The sequence below is a fragment of the Anguilla rostrata genome, chromosome 14, assembly GCF_018555375.3.
Source record: "Anguilla rostrata isolate EN2019 chromosome 14, ASM1855537v3, whole genome shotgun sequence".
NCBI lineage: Eukaryota > Metazoa > Chordata > Actinopteri > Anguilliformes > Anguillidae > Anguilla > Anguilla rostrata.
The window spans coordinates 40,801,678-40,826,434 of record NC_057946.1 but is presented as its reverse complement, the minus strand read 5'-3'; the positions used below and the strand labels follow the sequence as shown (position 1 = coordinate 40,826,434).

General features: G+C 40.9%; 1 protein-coding gene across 5 annotated transcripts; it reads left to right on the top strand.

Annotated features, from left to right (window-relative positions):
- Positions 1 to 1,504: 1,504 nt before the first annotated feature.
- On the top strand, positions 1,505 to 24,395 carry LOC135239800 (early growth response protein 3-like). Of its 5 annotated transcripts, XR_010325495.1 has the most exons (4): positions 1,505 to 1,963; positions 20,375 to 23,953; positions 23,987 to 24,019; positions 24,053 to 24,395. XR_010325495.1 is itself a non-coding variant. In XM_064308751.1 (2 exons), exons 1-2 carry the CDS (start codon positions 1,813 to 1,815, stop codon positions 21,505 to 21,507), a joined length of 1,284 nt encoding a protein of 427 aa, XP_064164821.1. In that variant the 5' UTR covers positions 1,505 to 1,812; the 3' UTR covers positions 21,508 to 24,395. The 5 variants fall into 5 exon arrangements, 1 of the variants encoding a protein (XP_064164821.1); XR_010325492.1 differs by having other exon boundaries at positions 20,375 to 23,755; positions 23,789 to 24,395; XR_010325494.1 differs by having other exon boundaries at positions 23,987 to 24,395.
- The last annotated feature ends 362 nt before the right edge of the window (positions 24,396 to 24,757 follow it).

The window sequence follows — 24,757 nt, the reverse complement described above, 5'->3', positions numbered from 1 at the left end:
GTGGGCTCACTGGAATAGGCGCTGCTCGGGGCTGAGATGGTTGAATTCTGGTGACCTGTCATTGCTCCCATACAGGCGCACCTGCAGTGCTCCTCCTAGGAACACTGCCAGGTTGACACCCCTCTCCAGCAGTTGCAGCCTGCTGCTTCCACAACAAAGTTAAGAGGGCAAGAGATTAAAGAAATAAAATAAAAAGAAACAAGGTAATGCAATAATACTCATAAAAGCTTGCCAAGCAATGAATAAATAATTTAAAATCAACAACAATAAAATTTTACAAGATTTTAAATCAATGCCTGGAATTATTTTAGTGGCAACAATGAAATCACTGAATCCAAGTCATTGCAGGATGAGGAGAACAATATCAGGAGCAATTTTCCCTGATTCAGTTTTAGCACGTGTGACCTGGAGTTTGCACCAATCTTAAGATGAGCACTAAAATTTCAACATTGTATCTGATCGCCTTGACATTTGCACCAATTGCAAACTGAACAGCTATTGTTAGCAAAAAGCAGACGCCTCCAGTCGTCCATTTCCTATGCCTGCTCCTGTTCTAACAATGTGTTCCATACCAGGAAAGGACACAAGGAAAGGAAGTGATGTTGGAATGCACCCAGCATCTTTCGGATGAGATGTTAAATCGGACATCCTGACTTACTGTGGTCAATGAAGACCCTGTGACACTCACTGTACAGAATAGGAAGTTCCCCAGTGTCCTGGCTAAATTCCGACCCTGGCTCTCTCAACCTGCCACCGAATCATCCCCTGGTTTAATTGGAAAAAAAAACTGTTCTCTCCCTCTGCACCTCAGCTGATGTGAGTGTTCAGCTCAGGTGAGTGTTCTGGTGCAAAATGGCAGCCGTGCATCACGCAGGTGGGTGCTACACATTGTTAGTGGTTGAGGTGAGTTTCCCCCTCATCACTCTAAAGCACTGAGTGTGAGATAAGTGCTATATAAATGCAAGTCATTACTATTATAAATGACATTAAATAATCAAATTTATATTATTTAATGATTTTGCGTTAAATTACTGGCTACACAGTCACATTACTTTTACATTTGATATGTGAAAATACAGTCCTGAGATGGACTGGCCAACTGACCAGGGTGTATTCCTGCTTCTCGCCCTCTGCATGCTGGGATAGACTCCAGCACCTCCCGCGACCCTGACCAGGAATAAGCAGGTATAAATAATGGATGGTCGGGTAGATGTGAAAATACAGGTGATTATTGTAATTTGGAAATTATTATTCACATAAGTCTCTGTTCTGAATGTTACTCATGGTTCATGCTGCCACAAACTTCGAGTATTTATTTCTAAATTTCTTCTTTCTGTGCTACCTAGGCCACTAGGAACGATTCCAAGACGAAGAGCTTCCATCAGTGACGGCTAAAACCCGCCAAACTGTTGTGTATCCTTACATGGTCATCTACGTCACCTCGTTTTGTCGTCCCCCTATTTAAATATCAGCAAGCGCTGACTGGAGTTCCCTATCTAGGCAACGCACTGAGCTACAACCTACAATAGCGTATCATTCATCTGGACACCTTATTAAACACCAGAAAAGGAAACTCAGATATTACAATAAAAGAACATTTAAAATAATGAACTGACACAATAAATTTTGCTCACCACACAGAGAAACCAGTTTATTTTCGGCGATAACTTCCTCTTTTGGACATTGTACCCGGGATTTCAACCACTTAGTATTTTTTCTATTGCTGGCTATCTACAGCGCTGTCGCAAATAGGACGTGGACTTTTGAGGTATCTGAGACGTTTTCCTTTTAGACAACTTGGATATAAGTGCTATGACAGGGAAACTGGCGGAGCGGGTCCCTACGACAATGAGCAGTTTAATAAACACGATTTCTGACAACCTTTACCCAGAGGAGGAAAGCCCTTCGTCGAACATTTTCGCGAGCACGGATTCTATTTCGCCTTATTCGCAGATGAACACAGGTAAGGACGAGTCTTGCCCACTTCTATTGTTTCAAGGTGCGGTGTCCGTGGCTGGCTGTGGAGATTTACCAAGAGCGTCTTAGTAGCCACGTAAATAGTTTCCTTTGAGTGCTGGAGAGCGCGCGCTTCTGCACTCCAGTTTTGAGCACCTGTTAGAGCAGCACCTGCGGTTTGGTCGCACTTACACATTACATTGGAGTATGCAATTCTAATTCTAAATGTGGCTGGAAGCTTGGCTTGAATAGCTTGGCTTGAATAAAAAAGTTGATGCAGTTCTGACAAAGAGCAGCCATGCCACTCTGAAAACCTATGTATGCAAAACCACAATCTCTTTTGTAGTGCATATTGCATGCTCTTAGTCTCTCTAAACAATTTGATAAGAGCACAGGCGTGTGGTCATTTTTCTCGACATACCCTCGTCTTACTTGTGATGTTATTTAATTGGCCTTTTCGTGCACATGCTCTTGCATGTTAGCACAAAGCATCGCTTGACGTGTGTGATCTGCATAACAATGGCGCATATAATCGAATGCTCCTATTGACTGATTGAGAAGCAAATCGTTTGCATTATCTCCAATCGAGGTACTACACGAGTATATATACACGCGCAGTGCAAGCGTTCCAGATACAAATTACATGCAACCGGGTCCAGTTTGCAAGTAAATATGCATGTACACCGACACCAACCAAAGATAACCTGCAATACTGGAACTTCGAGAAACGAAACATTGTTAAACAGTTACTGTTACACAAAATATGTCATGTAACCAATAGAGACCGTCTATGATGAAAAAAAGGAAATTGAATTGTGCAAATTACATATCATGGTGCTGAATGGTTAGATGTACAACCAAAGATATTAAAGTTTGCTCAGTTGTAGTTACATTATTTTCATTTAGCAGATGCCCATATACAGTATGCTACATTCCTTGCTACACACACACACACACACACATATTGCACAGATTTATTGCACAAGAAATTGTCTGAAAATAATTATTGAATTGATGTCTACTATTATTACTAGGACTACTACAACAACAACAATAATAACACACAGCACTTAATTACACCAGCTTTGCAAATGAGGCCATCATTATTTGTAAGAAAATGAAGACAAAACTTTCAAAGTATAAAACCTTGCTGTGTAAAATATCTATGAGTAGCAAACAAAGCTGTTTCATCAGCGGACAGTCTTCTATATATAGAATTCAATAGCCCTTGCCTACATGGAATTCAACACATACAAAAGGTTACCATTGCACATAGTCAAATGTTCAGTGTCAACTCTTACAGAGTACGTATGATCGCAGCTGGACTCATATGCACCCTGTTCGAGTTGAATTAACAGTGGACATTTTACTGTGTATACATACCTTCAAAAAACAAACGGGCAAGTTGTGTAGTTTTTAGATATGTTGTGAAATACCCTACCCAAAGGAGTATGCTAATGGACTACACTGGGCTCGGTTTCAGGTAGGACTGAATCAGACCGCAGGAAATTTAGATCCATGTCAATAGCATATATGGGAATCACATGCACAGAGACACACATGCAATCTATTCAGTTACGTAATAGATTAAAAGCAGGTACACTACATTTCCCAAAGTATTTGGACACCTCACACCCATATGTACTTGTTGAACATCTCATTTCAAAACTATTGGCATTAACATGGAGTTAGTCCTCACTTTGCTGCTATAAACAGCCTCTTCTGTTCTGGGAAATCTTTCCACGAAATTTTGGAACATGGCTGCGGGGATTCGCTTCCATTCAGCCACAAGAGCATTAGTGAGGTCTGGCACTGATGTTGGGCGATAAGGCCTGGCTCACAGTAGGAATTCCTGTTCATCCCAAAGGTGTTTGATGGGGTAGAGGTCATGGCTATGTGCAAGCCAGTCAAGGCCTTCCCCACCAAACTCAGCAAACCTTTCCCCACATACAAACCTCATATAATATCATTTTATGACTAGGGATGGGTATGGTTTAGATTTTTGACAATAAAAACACACTTTTCAAACCTGAACCGGTAGTCTACCATCTTTAAGAGAATGAGCAAAAACGACAATAAATAAACATCTCTTTTATTGCAAAGGCATGTCCCATGGATTGGGTAAAATAGAGCCACACTTTTGAACAGTTTTTCCTTTTGGCATTTTGACTGAGTTTACTGTTAGCTAGCGTGCTAATGATACCTGCTGTCACTCAGTGAGTTGATAATACATTAATGTATATGATAGCGTAGGTGAAGACAGTACCGAAATGAAGCACCTAAATCTGCATTGCAATAAGCCTACCGGTCGATGGGAACTGGTTGCCATAGTGCTATCAGGTTTTGTTATGACTCAAGCAGCTACATGACAACAAGATAGGCTCGAAAATCTTAAACTACTAGGCTTCACTCAGCCATGGGCTTGTTCTGCGGGCCTGCAGCCGGGTACTATTCATATGGGGGTAATATTGTCTCAAAAGTAAATAAATAAATGCAATGGATCCACAAATAAATGGAGCTGATCCACAAATAAATCTAACTGATCCAGGAATAAATGTAGCGATCCACAAATAAAAGCGGGTGATCCATGAATAAATGTAACTGATACACAAATAAACACAGCTGATCCACAAATAAATGTAGCTGATACACAAATAAATTCAGATGATCCACAAATAAATTCAGCTGATCCACAAATAAGTGTACCTTATACACAAATAAATGTAGCTGATACACAAATAAATGTAACTGATCCACAAATAAATACAGCTGATCCACAAATAAATGCAGCTGATCCACAAATAAATGCAGCTGATCCATAAATGCAGGTTCACATTTGTGCATTGCCTGTGGCTTGAGTTTATTTGTGGATTTTTGAGACAATCCTTGTCCCACGATTTGCAAATATAAAAATAAAAACACAAACAGGTTGTTTTCACGGTGAGTCTAGTTCAACCAATCAGATTTTAAGACATCATGCTAAGACAACCACTCAGTTGGGAAGATTGCTGTAATGGCGATCTCTTTGGTCAACAAATGAATCCTTCAAACCTTGAAACAAAGTGAAACCACATCATTATATTTGTACTATCCCGTGAGATTTGGAGAGAGGCTGATGAAAAAACCTGTCATGGTCAACGTGGCTGCCCGTAAAAACTTGCAACATTAATTAATGAGGCCAGTGTCGTTATAGTGCTGAATTTTAAAACATAACTATAGATGAGGCTAGTGTTGTTATAGTGCTGAATTTTAAAACATAACTATAGAAGGGGCTAGTGTCATTATAGTGCTGAATTTTAAAACATAACTATAGATGGGGCTAGTGTCATTATAGTGCTGAATTTTAAAACATAACTATAGATGGGGCTAGTGTCATTATAGTGCTGAATTTTAAAACATAACTATAGATGGGGCTAGTGTTTATATAGTGCTGAATTTTAAAACATAACTATAGATGGGGCTAGTGTTTATATAGTGCTGAAATTTAAAATATAACTATAGATGGGGCTAGTGTCATTATAGTGCTGAAGTAGGCCCTGCACAAACACTCATTTTAAAACATAACTATAGATGGCGCTAGTATCGTTATAGTGCTGAATTTTAAAACATAACTATAGATGGGGCTAGTGTCGTTATAGTGCTGAATTTTAAAACATAACTATAGATGGGGCTAGTGTCATTATAGTGCTGAATTTTAAAACATAACTATAGATGGGGCTAGTGTCATTATAGTGCTGAATTTTAAAACATAACTATAGATGGGGCTAGTGTTTATATAGTGCTGAATTTTAAAACATAACTATAGATGGGGCTAGTGTTTATATAGTGCTGCAATTTAAAATATAACTATAGATGGGGCTAGTGTCATTATAGTGCTGAAGTAGGCCCTGCACAAACACTCATTTTAAAACATAACTATAGATGGGACTAGTGTCGTTATAGTGCTGAATTTTAAAACATAACTATAGATGGGACTAGGGTCATTATAGTGCTGAATTTTAAAACATAACTATAGATGGGACTAGTGTCATTATAGTGCTGAATTTTAAAACATAACTATAGATGGGACTAGTGTCGTTATAGTGCTGAATTTTAAAACATAACTATAGATGGGACTAGTGTCATTATAGTGCTGAATTTTAAAACATAACTATAGATGGGACTAGTGTCGTTATAGTGCTGAATTTTAAAACATAACTATAGATGGGGCTAGTGTCGTTATAGTGCTGAATTTTAAAACATAACTATATATGGGGCTAGTGTCGTTATTGTGTTGGATTTTAAAACATAACTATAGATGAGGCTAGTGTCATTATAGTGCTGAATTTTAAAACATAACTATAGCAGGGGCTAGTGTCATCATTGTGCTGAATTTTGAAACATAATTATAGATGGGGCTAGTTTTGTTATAGTGCTGAATTTTAAAACATAACTATAGAAGGGGCTAGTGTCGTTATAGTGCTGAATTTTAAAACATAACTATAGCAGGGGCTAGTGTTGTTATAGTGCTGAATTTTAAAACATAACTATAGCAGGGGCTAGTGTCGTCATAGTGCTGAATTTTAAAACATAACTATAGATGAGGCTAGTGTCATTATAGTGCTGAATTTTAAAACATAACTATAGATGGGGCTAGTGTCGTTATAGTGCTGAATTTTAAAACATAACTATAGATGGGGCTAGTGTCGTTATAGTGCTGAATTTTAAAACATAACTATAGATGGGACTAGTGTCATTATAGTGCTGAATTTTAAAACATAACTATAGATGGGACTAGTGTCGTTATAGTGCTGAATTTTAAAACATAACTATAGATGGGGCTAGTGTCGTTATAGTGCTGAATTTTAAAACATAACTATAGATGGGACTAGTGTCGTTATAGTGCTGAATTTTAAAACATAACTATAGATGGGGCTAGTGTCGTTATAGTGCTGAATTTTAAAACATAACTATAGATGGGGCTAGTGTCGTTATTGTGCTGAATTTTAAAACATAACTATAGATGAGGCTAGTGTCATTATAGTGCTGAATTTGAAAACATAACTATAGCAGGGGCTAGTGTCATCATAGTGCTGAATTTTGAAACATAACTATATATGGGGCTAGTGTCATTATTGTGCTGGATTTTAAAACATAACTATAGATGAGGCTAGTGTCATTATAGTGCTGAATTTTAAAACATAACTATAGCAGGGGCTAGTGTCATCATAGTGCTGAATTTTGAAACATAATTATAGATGGGGCTAGTGTTGTTATAGTGCTGAATTTTAAAACATAACTATAGAAGGGGCTAGTGTTGTTATAGTGCTGAATTTTAAAACATAACTATAGCAGGGGCTAGTGTTGTTATAGTGCTGAATTTTAAAACATAACTATAGCAGGGGCTAGTGTCGTCATAGTGCTGAATTTTAAAACATAACTATAGATGAGGCTAGTGTCATTATAGTGCTGAATTTTAAAACATAACTATAGATGGGGCTAGTGTCGTTATAGTGCTGAATTTTAAAACATAACTATAGATGGGACTAGTGTCATTATAGTGCTGAATTTTAAAACATAACTATAGATGGGACTAGTGTCATTATAGTGCTGAATTTTAAAACATAACTATAGATGGGACTAGTGTCGTTATAGTGCTGAATTTTAAAACATAACTATAGATGGGACTAGGGTCATTATAGTGCTGAATTTTAAAACATAACTATAGATGGGACTAGTGTCGTTATAGTGCTGAATTTTAAAACATAACTATAGATGGGACTAGTGTCGTTATAGTGCTGAATTTTAAAACATAACTATAGATGGGGCTAGTGTCGTTATAGTGCTGAATTTTAAAACATAACTATATATGGGGCTAGTGTCGTTATTGTGCTGGATTTTAAAACATAACTATAGATGAGGCTAGTGTCATTATAGTGCTGAATTTGAAAACATAACTATAGCAGGGGCTAGTGTCGTCATAGTGCTGAATTTTGAAACATAATTATAGATGGGGCTAGTGTTGTTATAGTGCTGAATTTTAAAACATAACTATAGCAGGGGCTAGTGTCGTTATAGTGCTGAATTTTAAAACATAACTATAGCAGGGGCTAGTGTCGTCATAGTGCTGAATTTTGAAACATAATTATAGATGAGGCTAGTGTCATTATAGTGCTGAATTTTAAAACATAACTATAGATGGGGCTAGTGTTGTTATAGCGCTGAAGGCACGTTAGTGAACCACAGCTTGACAAGCACCAATGTTAGCCAGCTAGCTACTGCTGGCTTAGCATGTCAGCAAGATGTTATTTACTGTATTTCATTGTGGGACGCAACTTCAGCTAGAACTGTATTACATGTGTGCTAATTAGCAAGCTAACTAGCTAAATATAAAATAACATAACGTAAGATGAGAACAGGCCATTCAGTCCAACACTGCTCATCTATTCCTACCACTAAACTGTATGTAATGCTTAGTTTACCTAAAAGCTAGATAGTATCTAACACTGTATCAAGCCGGGCCTTGAATACCCCTGGTGTTTCTGCCTCCACTACATGTTCAGGCAAGCTATTCCACACATTGACCACTTTCTGTGTGAAAAAATATTTCCTAATGTCTGTGTGAAATTTACCCTTTGCCAGTTCCCATTTATGCCCCCTCGTTCTGCTAACCGATCTCAACTTGAATAATTTATTGTAGTTCACTTTGTTAATCCCTTTAATAAATTTAAAAGCCTCAATCAAATCTCCCCTAACGCCTGTGCCACACCGCTTATCTCACCTGTGCGTGACGGCTACCTCGCTGAACTGCTGCGGCTCGCACGCCGCCAGGGCTGCTGCTGCAGCGCTGCTACTGCCGGCCCTGTCTTTCTACATTGAGTTTGCCTTTGATAATGGCCATCGATAATAGAATGTTTCATTTCATTTCATTATAAATTTAATTTATATTTAGTTTAGACAGAAAAAGGTTAAGAAGCGTGTGCTCAATTGTAAAATAAATAATATTTATATTTTTTTCATGTCTGTGACATATTCAGATATAGCCTAGACATTGAAACTATAGTGAAAGGTGTCAGTTATGTAATGTTGCTGGTATGATGTCAATATGACTATCAACAGCTCTATTCACTGTCTATTTTTGCTGAGAACCGCGCGCCTCGCGTGAAAAATAGGCTCCACGCCGAAACTCTAGATGACGCGCTGCAGCAGCGAGGCTCAAGACGCGCGTCTCACGCAGGCTGTGTGGCCGCTCTAACCTGTTAACATGGGCGCCAAAATGAAAAAGAAGAGGTTCCGCGACATCACACACAGGTGAGGTGAGCGGTGTGGCATGGGTTTAAGTCTCCTTTTACTAAGCTTGAAAAGTCCAAGCATCTCAAGCCTTTCCTCATAACACTTACCTTTTATACCCGGAATCAATCTGGTTGCCCGTCTTTGGACCTTTTCCAGCGCCTCTATATCTTTCTTGTAGTACGGTCCCCAGAACTGCACACAATACTCTAAGTGTGGTCTGACAAGGGTATTGTATCGGGTGAGTATGATCTCCTTAGAGTTATACTCAATACTCCTGGCTATGTATCCCAGCATCCTGTTGGCTTTTTTTTTTTTTTTTTTACTGCTATGGCACATTGACCAGACCCTGATAGGCTTTGATCAACTATTACACCCAAGTCTTTTTCTACATGTGCACATTCTAATTTTGAACCACCCATAAAGTAATCCTGCCCTAGGTTTTTATTCCCCACACGTAGAACTTTATATTTAGTTATATTGAGTTTCATTTGCCAGGTTTCTGCCCACTTCTGCATAAGGTGTTTACCCTTGTACAGCATGATACTCAAGTGTGATCATTCAAACTTTGCGTCACATCAAAATGTCAAATAACAAAAATTGCCTCATGGAAGAAGACATTATTTAAATGAATTTTTTAAACAACTAGTGAAAACGTACACTCAAGAAAGGATATGTTTATACTGGGTTGTAGTAGTTCTTATATATTTGCAACTCAAGCTTGTACATTGGATACTCCATTATTGCACTGTATGTTTGTGGGTCAGGTAAAATTTACTCAAACTAAGTACAGTTGTATAATTCATTTTAGAATGTAAAGTAAAAATAAAAAATCATATTTGTGAACACACTTTTCTAAACAAAATAATAATAATAATAATAATAATAATGCATTTTATTAATGTTGTGTTTTTCATACACCCATTCACCCAACTGAATGCACACAATTGTTCAAACATCTAGTGTAGTAATTTTTTACTATTTTAAGTGTAACACAGATGAATTGCAGATTATTTGCACTATAAATGACTGGCATTTCAAACTTTCATGTGACACTTAAACTTTAAATGGCCACATTCTCTTCAGATAGTAAGATGAAAAAACACAGGGCCAAGTTGCATGAAATAATTTAGGGAACATTATGTAACACCGCTTTGGAACAGAGCTTGTTTAATTTGTGTGAGCTAAGATATCCAATATTGCTTGTAACTTGGCCTCATTTTGATATCTATACTTTTAACAGCAGGTCTACATTTTGCAAGTTTTAATTAATGAATTATAGACAGTGCTTTGGAAATGTGAGTGACTTGGAAATTTTGTAGGTTGAAAATGGGATTTTGTTGTGATATATATATATGTGTGTGGATGCCTATTGGGGGGGACCTTGCAGGGGGGCCCAGGGAAACTGTGTACAAACATGCACACACACACATGCACACACACATACACATGCACATTCACACACACACACACACACACCCACACACACATGCACGCACATACACATGCATGTATGTATGCACGCACGCACGCACACACACACATACTCACACACACTCATGCACGCACGCATACACACACTCACACACACACGCATGCGTCCATGCACGCACGCACGCACGCATGCACACACACACATGCATGCACATACACACACACAAATAAATAAATAGCTTTTCCCTTGTTTATTACACAGAAACTGACTGCATAGACAAAAACATTAATGCTGGAATTTGTGATTTTATCTGAACAGGATTCCAAATTCTCTTTTAAAAGGGCACAGAAACTTACAAATTAGTTAGCTAGCTACCTACACCATATGGCCAAAAGTACTTTTACAACTTTGTGGCAAGACACATCAGAGAGATCATGGCATTATTTGAAGGTCACATTTATAAACATCAAGTCTATGTATCAATATTAAAGGAATATGTGAAGAAATATTCATGGTATACATATAATGTACATAAATGTGCAACTCTACTGTTTATTTAACAAAATTCACTCCAGCTAGTAGCAAAAAATCATACACAGTTCACCACCAGCTTGTTTCCCACCCCTGCATGCAAAACACTTTGTAGATCACAAAAAGTAGTGAAATTCCGCAAGGGTTTTTCCAAGACATCCCTCCAAAAACCTCACCAAATCACATATTTTGGATAATATTTTGAACATATTATCTACACCACAAAACAAGTTTTCTTCACTCAAAATCACATATTTTCAACAGATAAGAGAGGAAATTGTAAATAACTCAAACCCAGATCTGGGCTATTGACACAAAAACAAAAGCAATTACAGTAGGTGAAGCTGCTAGTCAAACTTGGTAGGTCTTACTGAAAAGCTGTTGGAGTACCATACAGAAACTTGACATGGAATAATAAGACATAATAAGGAGAACACCTAAACTTACTTTTTCAGTGAACCTACCTGCCCACCAGTGGGGCTATAACTTTGTCTAGCACCCTATTTGAGAGCTTTATAAATGTGAAAATAAAGCCTCTAATTGAAATCCACTTTTCAAGCTCTTCAGTTACTTCTGTTACAGTGAAAACAGTTTTCTCTAATCTGCCATAATTATAAACACATTTTAATGACACAATGGTAAGTTGTTTCAATAACTACCTCCCTTCCATGTGCATGCAATCACTGCTTGTCGGCACAATGTATGTTATGCACACCCCCCCAGCAGATACGCAGTCTAATTACTCACAAGTGGCTGGACGTGATTACACAATATGGGCTCATTTACAGTCTTGTTTAATTTGTTCTATAACTTAAATGATGTAAAAGTAAATCTATGGCTGTTCAGATGACCAACCATCTGCTGAACAAAATATTCTGTAGTAAAGAGAGCATTGGGTGGTCAGATATGCCAGCCATGTTCTAAGTGGATGCTTGTTGGATTGAGTTGAAAACAGCACCTGACTTAGCTAACATTTTTAGCTTGAATACAAGCGGGTGGATTTTGTATTACAGAAACATTTACATTGTCAAAACAGACATAAAGACTACAGTATTGGATATACTGAAAGTGAATGCAATGTAAGTACATATGGACATTTAAAACTTTGTTGTGAATGATTTATTCTGTGATCTGAGGTGCTGTTCTGAAAGCTGAAAGGGTGTATGATTTTGTTCTTGCAAAAATAAATAAGTAACTGTAGAAAGTATTTTTAAAAATTAGTTTTCTGATGTGCACGTCTCTTAAAAGGGGATGTCCAAAGTGAATGGTTCTAAAGAGGGAATGAAAAGAAATAATTTGATTAGCTATTAACAAATGCATCTGCACCCACCCTCTGATAGAATATTCATCAAAATCCCGCCCAGTCTCTCCAGATGTGCCACTGCGCTTTCCACTCTGTGCTGTTTGCCTCTGGTCCTGAAAATACCAACAATCACAAGCCATGCTCAGTGCGCCACACGTCTACCTTGCCCATGCACCGTGTGGCATTTATTCTGGAAAATAGAACTCTGTGTCTCCATCCATTCATCAATCCATTTTCTAACTGTTTAATGCAGATCAGGGTCGCGGTGGCAAAGGGGCAAGCAGAACAGCCCAGACGTCCCTCTCCACAGCAACTCTGCCAAGTCATCCCGGTGGATCCCAAGGCGATCCCTGGCTAGCCGGTGGATATAATCCCTCCAGTGTGTTCTAGGTCTGCTCCTGTGTCTCCTTTCCAGCAGCTGAGGCCAGAACACCTCCAGAGGGAGGCGCCCAGGACACATCCTTATCAGATGCCTGAACCTCCTCAACTGACTCCTCTCAATGCGGAGGAGCAGCGGCTCTACTTTGAGGTTCTCAGGGATGGCTGAGCCCTGCCACCCTATGGAGGAACCCCATTTCAGCTGTTTGTATTCGCAGTCTCACTCTTTCGGTCACTATCCATAGCTCGTGACCATAGGTGAAAGTAGGGATGAAGATTGACTAGTAAATAGAGAGCTTTGGCTTTTGGCTTTACTCCTTCTTTGCCACCACTGTCCGATATAATGCCCGCATTACAGCAACCACTGCACCAACACGACAGCCAACCTCTGAATCTGTTTTTCCCTCACTTGTGAATATCACCCCGAGAGCAAACAGAGCAAACACCAGGCCTGAAACCGCAAATAGTAAGTGCATAAGGTAAAAAAAACTCCCTGTGGGGAGAAACCCCTCAAATGCTGGTGAGAAAAAACTCCCCAAGAAATCTCAAGAGGAAGCCGACTATAGAGGAATAGTGCAGTTTAGAGGAGCCGAATGATGGATCTGGAGCTCCAGACAGCGTCAAGGCATGGGCAGGGGAGGTACAGGGTTGAAGCAGTCCATCACCATGGAGCGAGGGACAGGACTGGAGCGATCCCGTGGATTCAGGCCGAGGAAACAAGCTGGAGCAGTCTTTGAACTCAGGGTGAGATAAGGGGCGGGAGGCCCATGGAAAGAGAAAAAGAGAAGATAAGGTTAAGGCCAGCTTGACACTTGATGCTAAGCTAACTGGCATGTTCGCTCTGTAAAGCCTTAATGCCAAGAATGCAAACACAGCTCTTGCTCCGAGTATACTGGGACAGAATGGTATGTAACAGCGACCACAGCACCCAATACTCCTGCAGCACCTCTCACAAAAAACCCCAGGCACACAGTTATATACCTTCTCAAAATCCACTAAACACATGTAGACTGGCTAGGCAAACTCCTATGCCCCCTCAAATACCAGTAAAAAGCTGATCTACTGTTCCATAGTCTGGCCAAAACCTGCATTGTTCCTCCTGAATATGGGATTTGACTATTAGTCATAGCCTCCGTTCTAGCACCTTGGCGTGGACTTTCCCAGGGAGGCTGAGGAATGTGATTCATCAACTATTGGGGCACATCCTCTGGTCTCCTTTCTTAAAAATGGGGACCACCACCCCGGTCTGCAATTCCAAAGGCACTGTTCCCGACTTCCATGCAACATTGAGGATTTGTCTCAGCTATGACACACCACCAACATCTAGAGCCTTCAGCATTTCCAGACGAATCTCATCCACCCCTGGTGCTCTGCCACTGAGGAGCTCACCAACTACCCCAGTGACTTCTGCCACAGAGATGGACTCGGATTGCTCCAGTTCAGCCTCCTGAAAGGAAGCCATAGCTGTTGAATTCAGGAGTTCCTCATACTGTTCTTTCCACCTTACGACAGTATACCAAGTTGAGGTCACCAGAATTTCACCATCCCTGTAAGAACAACCTGGATGGTGTCCCACTTTTCCTACCTGAGATGCCAAATGGTTTTCCAGAACCACTTCGAGGCTGACCGAAAGTCCTTCTCCAAGGCCTCCTTCCATGTCCTGGCTTTTTCTTCTGCAACTTCAGCAGCTACAACCTTTCTTGCCTCTGGGTACCTGTCAGCTGAATCAGTGGTTCCCTGTGCAAACTAGCCCTGAAATGCCTCTTTCTTTACTTTGACAGCTTCCCTCACTGCTGGAGTCCACTAACAGGTCCTTGGGTTGCCACCAGGACATGCATTGACTAGGTTTTGATCACAACTTCTAGCATCCGCTTCCACATTAGAGGTTTTGAACAGTGTCCATTCAGACTCCATGTCCCCAACCTCCTCCGAGATACAGGAAAGCTTTCTCGGAGGTAGGAGTTGAAACCCTTCCAGACAGACTCTTTTGCCAGGCGTTCCCAGCAGACCCTCACTACACACTACCCTACCCTTTGTCTCTGTGTGTCTAATGTACACTATGCCTCTGTGGGTCTAATTTACTCTGTGTCTCTGTGGGTCTAATGCACACTATGTCTCTGAGGGACTATTGTACACAATGTCTCAGTGGGTCTGATTTACACTATGTCTCTGTGGGTCTAATGTACACTATGTTTCAGTGGGTCTGATTTACACAATGTCTCTGTGGGTCTAATGTACATTATGATTATGTGGGTCTAATGACTACTATGTCTTTGTGGGTCTAATGTACACAATGTCTCAGTGGGTCTAAAGATTCAGAACGCTGCTGCCAGACTTGTCTTCAACCTCCCTAAGTTCTCTCACATCACTCCCCTGCTGAGGACACACCACTGGCTACTAGTCGCTGCCAGGATCAGGTTCAAAGTCCTGACCCTCACCTACACTGCAGCCAACAATACAGCCTCCGCCTACCTACAGGACATGATTCAATCCTACATTCCAGCTCGACCACTCCGCTCAGCTGTAGCAGGGTGACTTGCACTTTCTGCCATCTGGGTGAATGATTCTCACTCATCCCTACCACGGAGCTTCTCCACCCTAGCTCCCCAGTGGTGGAACAAACTCCCTGTTTCTCTATGAATCACTCAGTCATTGCCCATATTCCACCGTAGTCTGAAGAGTCATCTTCAGACTATACCTGGACTAACTGTTGCGACCCTCTGCTGTTCCTTCGCTAGTCTGTTGTTTGTTTCTCCTGTAGTTGCGGCGGAGTTCCAGTTGAGGCAGCAGAGGGCGTACTTAGGCAGGCAGGCACGGAGAAGCCCAGTTAGAGGAAAAATGTTGGGCTATTCCATTCTCCAGCATGTAATTCAGCTCGGCAGTTAAGACTTTCCTTTATCCCAAGGGGACGCGATAAAAACGTTGTTTAATAGGACCGGCATTGCCAACCTCAATGTCATGCTCTATTACGTGTATTCTCTAACTATCACCACTCTGCAGGGCACTTCCAATCTGAGTTCATTTTTATCATTTAAATCCCTCTCCTTTGTTCCTATAGCACATTCATGTTACACATCTACCTCCTGTACCACTTTCTTGTTACATGTACCTCCATCCAGCATGTATATTGTACTTTGTATCATTATCTTGATGTTGTAGCTTGTCATGCCTCCTAGTTTGACTTAGCATAGGCTAGGTTAGAGAGTAATGTTTACTATGTGAACTGGACTTAATGTGTTCATGGCTATGAATAACTGTTACAAAATAGTATTGTACATTATTGGACCTGTGTCTTGTAGTTATTCCAATGACCTTTGGTTTGCACTTGTTGTACGTCACTTTGGATAAAAGCATCTGCCAAATAAATGTAATGTAATGTAAAAGTACACAAAGTCTATGTGGGTGTAATGTAAAATGTGTCTCTGTGGGTCTAATTTACACTGTGTCTCATTGGGTCTGATGTACACTATGTCTCTGTGGGTCTAATGTACACTATGTCTCACTGGGTCGAATGTACACTATGCTTCTGTGGGTCTAATGTACACTATGTCTCTGTGGGTCTGATGTACACTATGTCTCATTGGGTCTGATGTACACTATGTCTCTGAAAGACTAATGTACACTATGTCTCTGTGGGTCTAATGTATACTATGTCTCATTGGGTCTAATGTACAGTATGTCTCTGTGGGTCTAATGCACACTATGTCTCTGGGGGACTAATGTACATTATGTCTCTGTGGGTCTGATGTATATTATGTCTCATTGGGTCTAATGTATACTATGTCTCTGTGGGTCTAATGTACACTATATCTCAGTGGGTCTCTGTGGTTCTGATGTACACTATGTCTCTGAAAGACTAATGTACACTATGTCTCTGGGTCTAATGTATACTATGTCTCTGTCTGATAACATGTCTCGGTCATGTAACTATGTCTCTGGGTCGATGTACATATCTGGGTCTAATGTATACTATGTCTCTGTAAGTCTGATGTACACTATGTCTCTGGGTCTAATGTATACTATGTCTCTGTGGGTCCGATGTACACTATGTCTCTGGGTCTAATGTACACTATGTCTCTGTGGGTCTGATGTACACTATGTCTCAGTGGGTCTGATGCACACTATATCTCTGTGGGTATAATGTACACAATGTCTCTGTGGGTCTAATGTATACTATGTCTCTGTGGGTCCGATGTACACTATGTCTCTGGGTCTAATGTATACTATGTCTCTGTGGGTCTGATGTACACTATGTCTCAGTGGATCTGATGCACACTATGTCTCAGTGGGTCTGATGCACACTATGTCTCTGTGGGTCTAATGTACACTATGTCTCTGAGGGTATAATGTATACTATGTCTCTGTGGGTCTGATGTACACTATGTCTCATTGGGTCTGATGTACACTATGTCTTTGTGGGTCTAATGTACACTATGTCTCTGTGGGTCTAATGTACACTATGTCTCTGTGGGTCTAATGTACACTATGTCTCACTGGGTCTGATGTACACTATGTCTCTGTGGGTCTAATGTACACTATGTCTCATTGGGTCTGATGTACACTATATCTCTGTGGGTCTCATGTACTCCATGTCTCTGTGGGTCTAATGTACACTATATTTCTGTGGGTCTAATGTACATTATGTTTCTGTGGGTCCTATGTACACTGTGTCTCTGTGGGTCTGATGTACACTGTCTCATTGGGTCTGATGTTCACTATATCTCTGAAAGACTAATGCACACTATGTCTCTGTGGGTCTAATGTATACTATGTCTCATTGGGTCTAATGTACACTATGTCTCTGTGGGTCTAATGCACACTATGTCTCTGTGGGTATAATGTACACTATGTCTCTGTGGGTCTATTTTACACTATGTCACTGTTGGTCTATTGTACACTATGTCTTTGTGGGTATAATGTACTCTGTGTCTCTGTGGGTCTCATGTACACTGTGTTTCTGTGACTGTGTCTCTGTCTCTTCCTATTTCACGGTAAGCGCAGAAGTGTATTTCTTTCACATACCAAAATGTAATCGATTTTACTTGATAACTGTTTAGATTTTCCGTTGCTTTGTATTTTAATATTAATGTAGGTTAAGTTGGTGTGATATAAGTAGAATATCTCTCATGTATCCATTGGATAAGTTCACACTCCTCTGGCAGGGCAAGGCCTTGGCTTTAAGCCTCAAGCCGATCACCCACCGCATGCATAGCATGCGTACGTGAAGCGTAGTTGAAGTACTGTTATTACAACGGCAGCGGGCGGCGTCCTCTACACCAGCCGCGAACGTGGTGTGAACCGGGTGCGAAACTTGTGCAACACAAGCGAACTGAAGCATAGTTTTTCGCTTCTGTTCTATTTTTCGGCTTGCCGCGCATCATGATGACCTGATTATACACAGAAATATGCTCTAAAATGCTAGGTAGACATGCTCTGGCTTATATTTCATCCTTATATTACTGGGGGTGTATCCCTAATTCCCTCTTGCAGTAGTGGAGAACAGGATATAACCAGATAAACACCAGATATTTTATAAGCAGCTAAAAAAGTACAAGCCTTTTTGTTTTTGTATTGTCCTGGCAGAAAAGAAATTCAAACTGGAACCTGGAAAAAAGGCAAACTTAGTTTTGCTATCTTATTTTGCGGAGGGGGTGGGGTAAATTTTAAAATACACCACAGAAAGACATATTGAATGATGTAGAAGTGAATGCACTGAGCAGCGGTTTGTTAGCTTGAAGTGTTGGAAGGTAGTTTTTAACCAACCATTGCTCAGCCTATTTGACTTCTCTGATGTCTTAGTTCGCCGTGCTTTCAAAAAGGGCTTGATAATAAAAATAAGGTAATCCACAGAGCTTTAAAAGAGCAGATTATTTACTGGTCTTGCCAATGAAAATGCACCTATTTCATAAATTAAGTTGTAAGGAAGTCTTTATTGCACTTGTACTTCAAAGCTTCCGGTGTTCATGGCATTGTGGTGTTCATATCCCTTCAAGTTTAAACTGTTTAGCTGATTTTACTAAATCTGATCATTTAAATGTTTTGACGTGAAAAACAAGATGACACGGGAATCCCCAATGGTTGATTACGGATTATTATTATTATTATTATTATTATTATTATTATTATTATTATCATTACATATTCTTCATAAAGTTGGCACGCTTGTTAACCAAGCAAATAAATTAATACAGTTTGAGATTGATTATTATATAAGCTACGTTGCGATTTAAGTTTATGGTAATTCTTTAAAGCGTTTACATATTTTTGATTTGATTTCAAGTAAGCAATCTTTTTCCCTATCCAGTTTCATCAGGTTTGGGTGCAGGGGGCTATATTGATAACACATGAGCACACAACAAAACTTTATTATTAAGAACATAATGTCATGTTTTTAATAGTAGGCCTAAAGTAAACACGTATTTTCCAAGGAGCGAGTGTGGCTCGTTTCATTCCATCTACACGCAGCATGAAGGTAGCAAATCGTTTCGGCAGCCTCAGCACAAACCTTCTCACGTATTTACATAAGTTAACAAAGTATTACCAAATTAACAAACTGAAAAAGGTCTGTCACCAAGTATTCACTTACCCATAATCAACAGTCGTGAACAAACTTGAAATACACGATGTAATCCCACTGCAGACTGCTGCTAGGAATACGAAGCTTTAACCAAGCCTTTGCGCGACACAAACGGAGCCTGTGCAGACACACGACGCGCCGCGCCACTTCACGCCGCTTACGCTATGCGTGCGGTGGGTGACTGGCTTCAGGCGTCATTACTATCCCAGGCAGGACAAAGCTCAGAGCCATTCTCAGCACAAAGTTTATGCTAATTATTTTACAGTTCAGCTCAAGTGTCCCTGTGCAATTGATTTTGAATTAATGTTCATCATTGTTTTTGGAGCCAGTATATTTGGGTATATTAATATGGAACTTGTTCCAGAAATGCAAAGAGTGTGCCGTGAGATGTACATGATTTGCATAACAGGTACACTGTTAGGAAAATGTTGTTAAGATTACAGCAACTAGGGAAACATCTAATTGACCTTCAACTGGCTGTAAACAGATAAAAAATAATAGAATGAGAATGAAAATAAAGAATGAGACTTTGAAATTCTCACTAAGCCTCAATGCTCATCGAAATCTTCAGATCTTCAAAGTGGGCTGTCTGGTATTTCAGTTGTACTATAGCAGAGAATAAAATAGCTGTTAGCTTCAAATGTATACTGAAGGGTGAAATGACTTTGACTGTGTGCAAATGCATTCCAAGTTTAGAAATGGACTTCTCAGTACTCAGTGAGAAACTTCAGCTTGAAAAAGGTTCCACTTTATAGTCCGGTGCAGATGTTTTTGTTTTTTTAAACTAAAGTGTTTCTGTCATGCTTATTTGAGCCCTTCTGGTCCCGTTATTGTATGAATACATTGGCATGTTCTTTGCTCCTTGTTCTGACTGCTTGCTAGTTTATAATGTGTGCCTCTGTCTCTCTCTCCCTGTGCCACGCAGACAGCATCATGGATCTGGGGCTGGGGGGGGACAAAGGGGCGGCAGACCTGCAGTACAGCTCTGGGTTCCAGTCTGTGCGTAGCGGCCAGACGGTCACATACCTGGGGAAGTTTGCCTTTGACACGCCCTCCTCCTCGGGCGGGGGGGTCACAGGCTCCGGCTGGTGCTCGGACAGCAACATCATCAGCTTGGTGAGCGCAGGAGTCCTGGGGGTGTCCCAGTCACCCAGCAATGTTAGCGCCCAGACCTCACCCGGTGGAGGGGGCGGGGGTGTGGCCATGGGCAGCCAAGCTTCAGAGCTGGAGCAGGTGTACAGCACGGCTCTGCCCGCCTTCTCCATCTGTGGGGACATGTATCAAGACCAGGTCTCCTTCAACCACAGCCCTACAGCCCCCACCACCCAGCTCCCCTACCCAAGCAGCGATTACCACACCGCCGCCAAGCCTGCTGTGGATGCCGGGCTCTTCTCGGTCATTCCTGACTACACCCTCTTCCATCACCAGGGGGAGGTGGGCATGATGGATCAGAAGCCCTTCCAAACCCAGGACCTTGGGCGTGTCAACCCCCCGCCCATCACACCTCTGGAGACTATCCGGGCCTTCAAGGACAAGCAGCAGGTCGCCCCAGGTTTGGCTGCTGGGCAGCAGCAGCACGGGCCCTCCCCTCCCCAGGCCCTCACGCTCCGGCCCGTGCGCCTGCGCAAGTACCCCAACCGGCCCTGCAAAACGCCCATCCACGAGCGCCCGCACGCCTGCCCCGCGGCCAGCTGCGACCGCCGCTTCTCCCGCTCCGACGAGCTGACGCGCCACCTGCGCATCCACACGGGCCACAAGCCCTTCCAGTGCCGCATCTGCATGCGCACCTTCAGCCGCAGCGACCACCTGACCACGCACATCCGCACGCACACCGGCGAGAAGCCCTTCTCCTGCGAGTTCTGCCCCCGCAAGTTCGCCCGCAGCGACGAGCGCCGCCGGCATGCCAAGGTGCACCTGAAGCAGAGGGAGAAGAAGGCAGCGGACACGGCCGGTGGGGGGGGCGGTGGGGGCGCTGAGGGCATGGTGGGCATGGCAGGAATAGGCCACAGCTCTCCTCCCAGCTCCTGCACCAGTCAGACAATCACAACCTGCACTTAAAAAACCTCACATGCTTTCATTAGGTGGCACTGGACCACAGAGGGCTGTTCTCCTTTTCTCTTGCCCCTCTATTTCTATCTCCTCTCTTTCACACTCCGTCTCTCTCCTCACCTATTGTCTCTTTTTTATCTTTGGATAATACCTCCATTAATTACAGAAGCTCAGAAAACCAAACAAGAGTCTATAGAAGATACCCCTTTAGCCCCTTTACCTTGAGTCACTGGCTGCTCTACTAACACCCACAGCTATGGACAGCAAGAACAGCACATTTATATGGGATGAGTTGGTTTATGTGAGAAACATGATCAGTGCGATCACATTTAGAGGTGAATCAGTGTTTATATGGGAAACGGGACTAGTGTATTACTGAACAGTAACAGTATGTTCCCATAAGGAACAGGAACAGTATGTTCCTCTGTGGAATAGCATCAGCATGTACCATTTGAGAGCCAAGAGGTCCTAGTTTCTCAAGTCTAATTATAAATAAAAGGAGCACAGAAAAATGTGACCAGCCTTCACAGAGCTGCATGATGGCAATACTGAGGTGTGATATTTCTGCCTGCTGTTGTTCATGCGCATAAGTCGGTTTATCATTTTGAACACTGTTAACGAGTGAGACTTCCATCCATGTTGTCATGGTCCCAATGTCCTACCTGATTGGAAGCAGAAATGCGAAATGGAATTGTAAAACCACAGATATCATATATTCTGACCAGATATCTATCTCCTACATTACCTTCCACACTTCATACATCATTGTCTTTAAAGTTTTGCTTGGCAACAGGGCTTTTTGATGCTGTCTCCATCGCTACTATAGCTATACGTACCTATATATCTCTCTTTGGCAACATCCCTTATGCATGTTCATAAGGAACCAGCAGATCAGTACAGTTCCAACAACAGCAGGGAAAGGGCTTCCAGTGTGAATTTCTAAACACCTTGTCAACACACAAAACATTTGTGGTAAGAACCAAGCTTTCTCCATTCCTTGTTCATTGCAGTTTGATATTTCTCCTATATGAAATTAGAAAACATGAGAGTTGTCTCTGAACTCAGATACATCCCTTAGATGAACACACTCCTTGTGAGGGAATCACAGAAATGGAAAAAAACTCAAATAAGCTGAGAAAACTGAAAACTGTTTGAATCCCTCAATGTTCTGTTAAAAGTAATTATTGGAATATAATATTCCTCAATTATTATCAGTCAACCAATCAATATTTACTTTATGAATATTTTATTCAATATTTCAAAATGTATTTAAAGCCAGGACAGCTGCTTTCAAACAGATAACTTGATGATACCTTTCATTAGTTTAGCCCAGGTCTTTAAATAGTGTACATTATACTATTTATGCATTGCAACTGTTTTCTTAATGTTTCTTGTTTCACATTTAAAATTTAAACAAAAAAAAAAAAAAAAAATCAAAATAAGGCTCAAAGGACAGATTCCAACTAATTCAATGTATTGAAAAAATACAAAAGACAAAATATATAAATATTGCCACTTTTATGTATTTTATTGTTTGCATATATTATAGAACATTTAAAATATATATTAAGAAAACTTACAAAATACACAAATTATTTAAATAAGAAACATATATAAATACATAAGCAGCATGTACTGTATACTGTAACACAGTGGTATTCAATGTCAGTTCTGGTTGACCCCCTGTGTATGCTGGTTTTTGTAACAACCACAATTGCAATCCCAGACTTTTAACATGTTATTTTTTTTAATTGAGTGCTGTTCAAGTTTGGAGGGATTATTGACCCTTTTAATCCACTCTATATTATGCATGCCATAAAGGATAAGAACCCATGTTCACATTGTGCTTATGGTGCTATATTGCAAACAATTACATAAAAAGGGTAACAAAATTTTGAACTGATCAAATTAAAGACTGGCGTGAATCAATAAGCTCCTAATTGGGTTGTTGAACATAAAGCTTAAGCTAGCTGGATGGTCCAAAGACATCTAGGTTAGACTAGCTGGACTGTCCAAAGACATACAGGTTAGGCTAACTGGACTGTCCAAAGACATACAGGTTAGACTAGCAGGACTGTCCAAAGACATACAGGTTAGGCTAGCTAGACTGTCCAAAGACATACAGGTTAGACTAGCAGGACTGTCCAAAGACATACAGGTTAGGCTAGCTAGACTGTCCAAAGACATACAGGTTAGGCTAGCTAGACTGTCCAAAGACACACAGGTTAGACTAGCAGGACTGTCCAAAGACATACAGGTTAGGCTAACTGGACTGCCTAAAGACATACAGGTTAGACTAGCAGGACTGTCCAAAGACATACAGGTTAGGCTAGCTAGACTGTCCAAAGACATACAGGTTAGGCTAGCTAGACTGTCCAAAGACACACAGGTTAGACTAGCAGGACTGTCCAAAGACATACAGGTTAGGCTAGCTAGACTGTCCAAAGACATACAGGTTAGGCTAGCTAGACTGTCCAAAGACACACAGGTTAGACTAGCAGGACTGTCCAAAGACATACAGGTTAGGCTAACTGGACTGCCTAAAGACATACAGGTTAGACTAGCAGGACTGTCCAAAGACATACAGGTCAGGCTAATTGGACTGTCCAAAGACATCCAGGTCAGGCTAACTGGACTGCCCCCCAGTACGCCCCCCCCCCCCCCCCCCCCCCCCACACCATGTGACCATGACCATGTTGCCTCTTTTAATTAAATTGGTTGCAGTATAGCACAACAAGCACAATGTGAATGTCTGACGTTCAATTCTACATTGCATGCACAGCTATTTTTGACATAATGTGGCTTAAGAGGTTAGATAATCCCTATAAACATGAAAAGCACCTAATTAAGAAAAATTAACAGCTTTTAAAAATTTTGCAGCAGTGGTTCAAAAGAAAGCCAGTATTCACAGGGGGTCCCTGAGAGCGAGCATAGAAATGACTGCTGTATGATACATGTAACTGCTTTAATACTCTGCCTCACCATCATAGCTATAACTGAGAAAGGATATTGCCATGGTTACCCTTGGAATGTTGAAGAATTTGAGCACTTAAATGAGGGATTTCAGACTGAAGAGAAGATGAAAATTAGATCATCGCTAATGCTACTTTTTAAGAGGTCTGTGTGCATGTATACATACAAACAGATCAGCACGACTCAATTACTGTACTGGGGATTTTGAAATGGCTTTTTTTTTGGACAAAGTATTTGTACATACAAAGTAAAGAATGTTGTGTGGTCATTAATCTGTTTATACAAA

Coding starts and splice junctions, on each gene's coding strand:
- LOC135239800 (XM_064308751.1), top strand. CDS start 1,813: ATGACAGGGAAACTGGCGGAGCGGGTCCCTACGACAATGAGCAGTTTA. Junction 1,964..20,374: donor TTATTCGCAGATGAACACAG/GTAAGGACGAGT, acceptor TGTGCCACGCAG/ACAGCATCATGGATCTGGGG.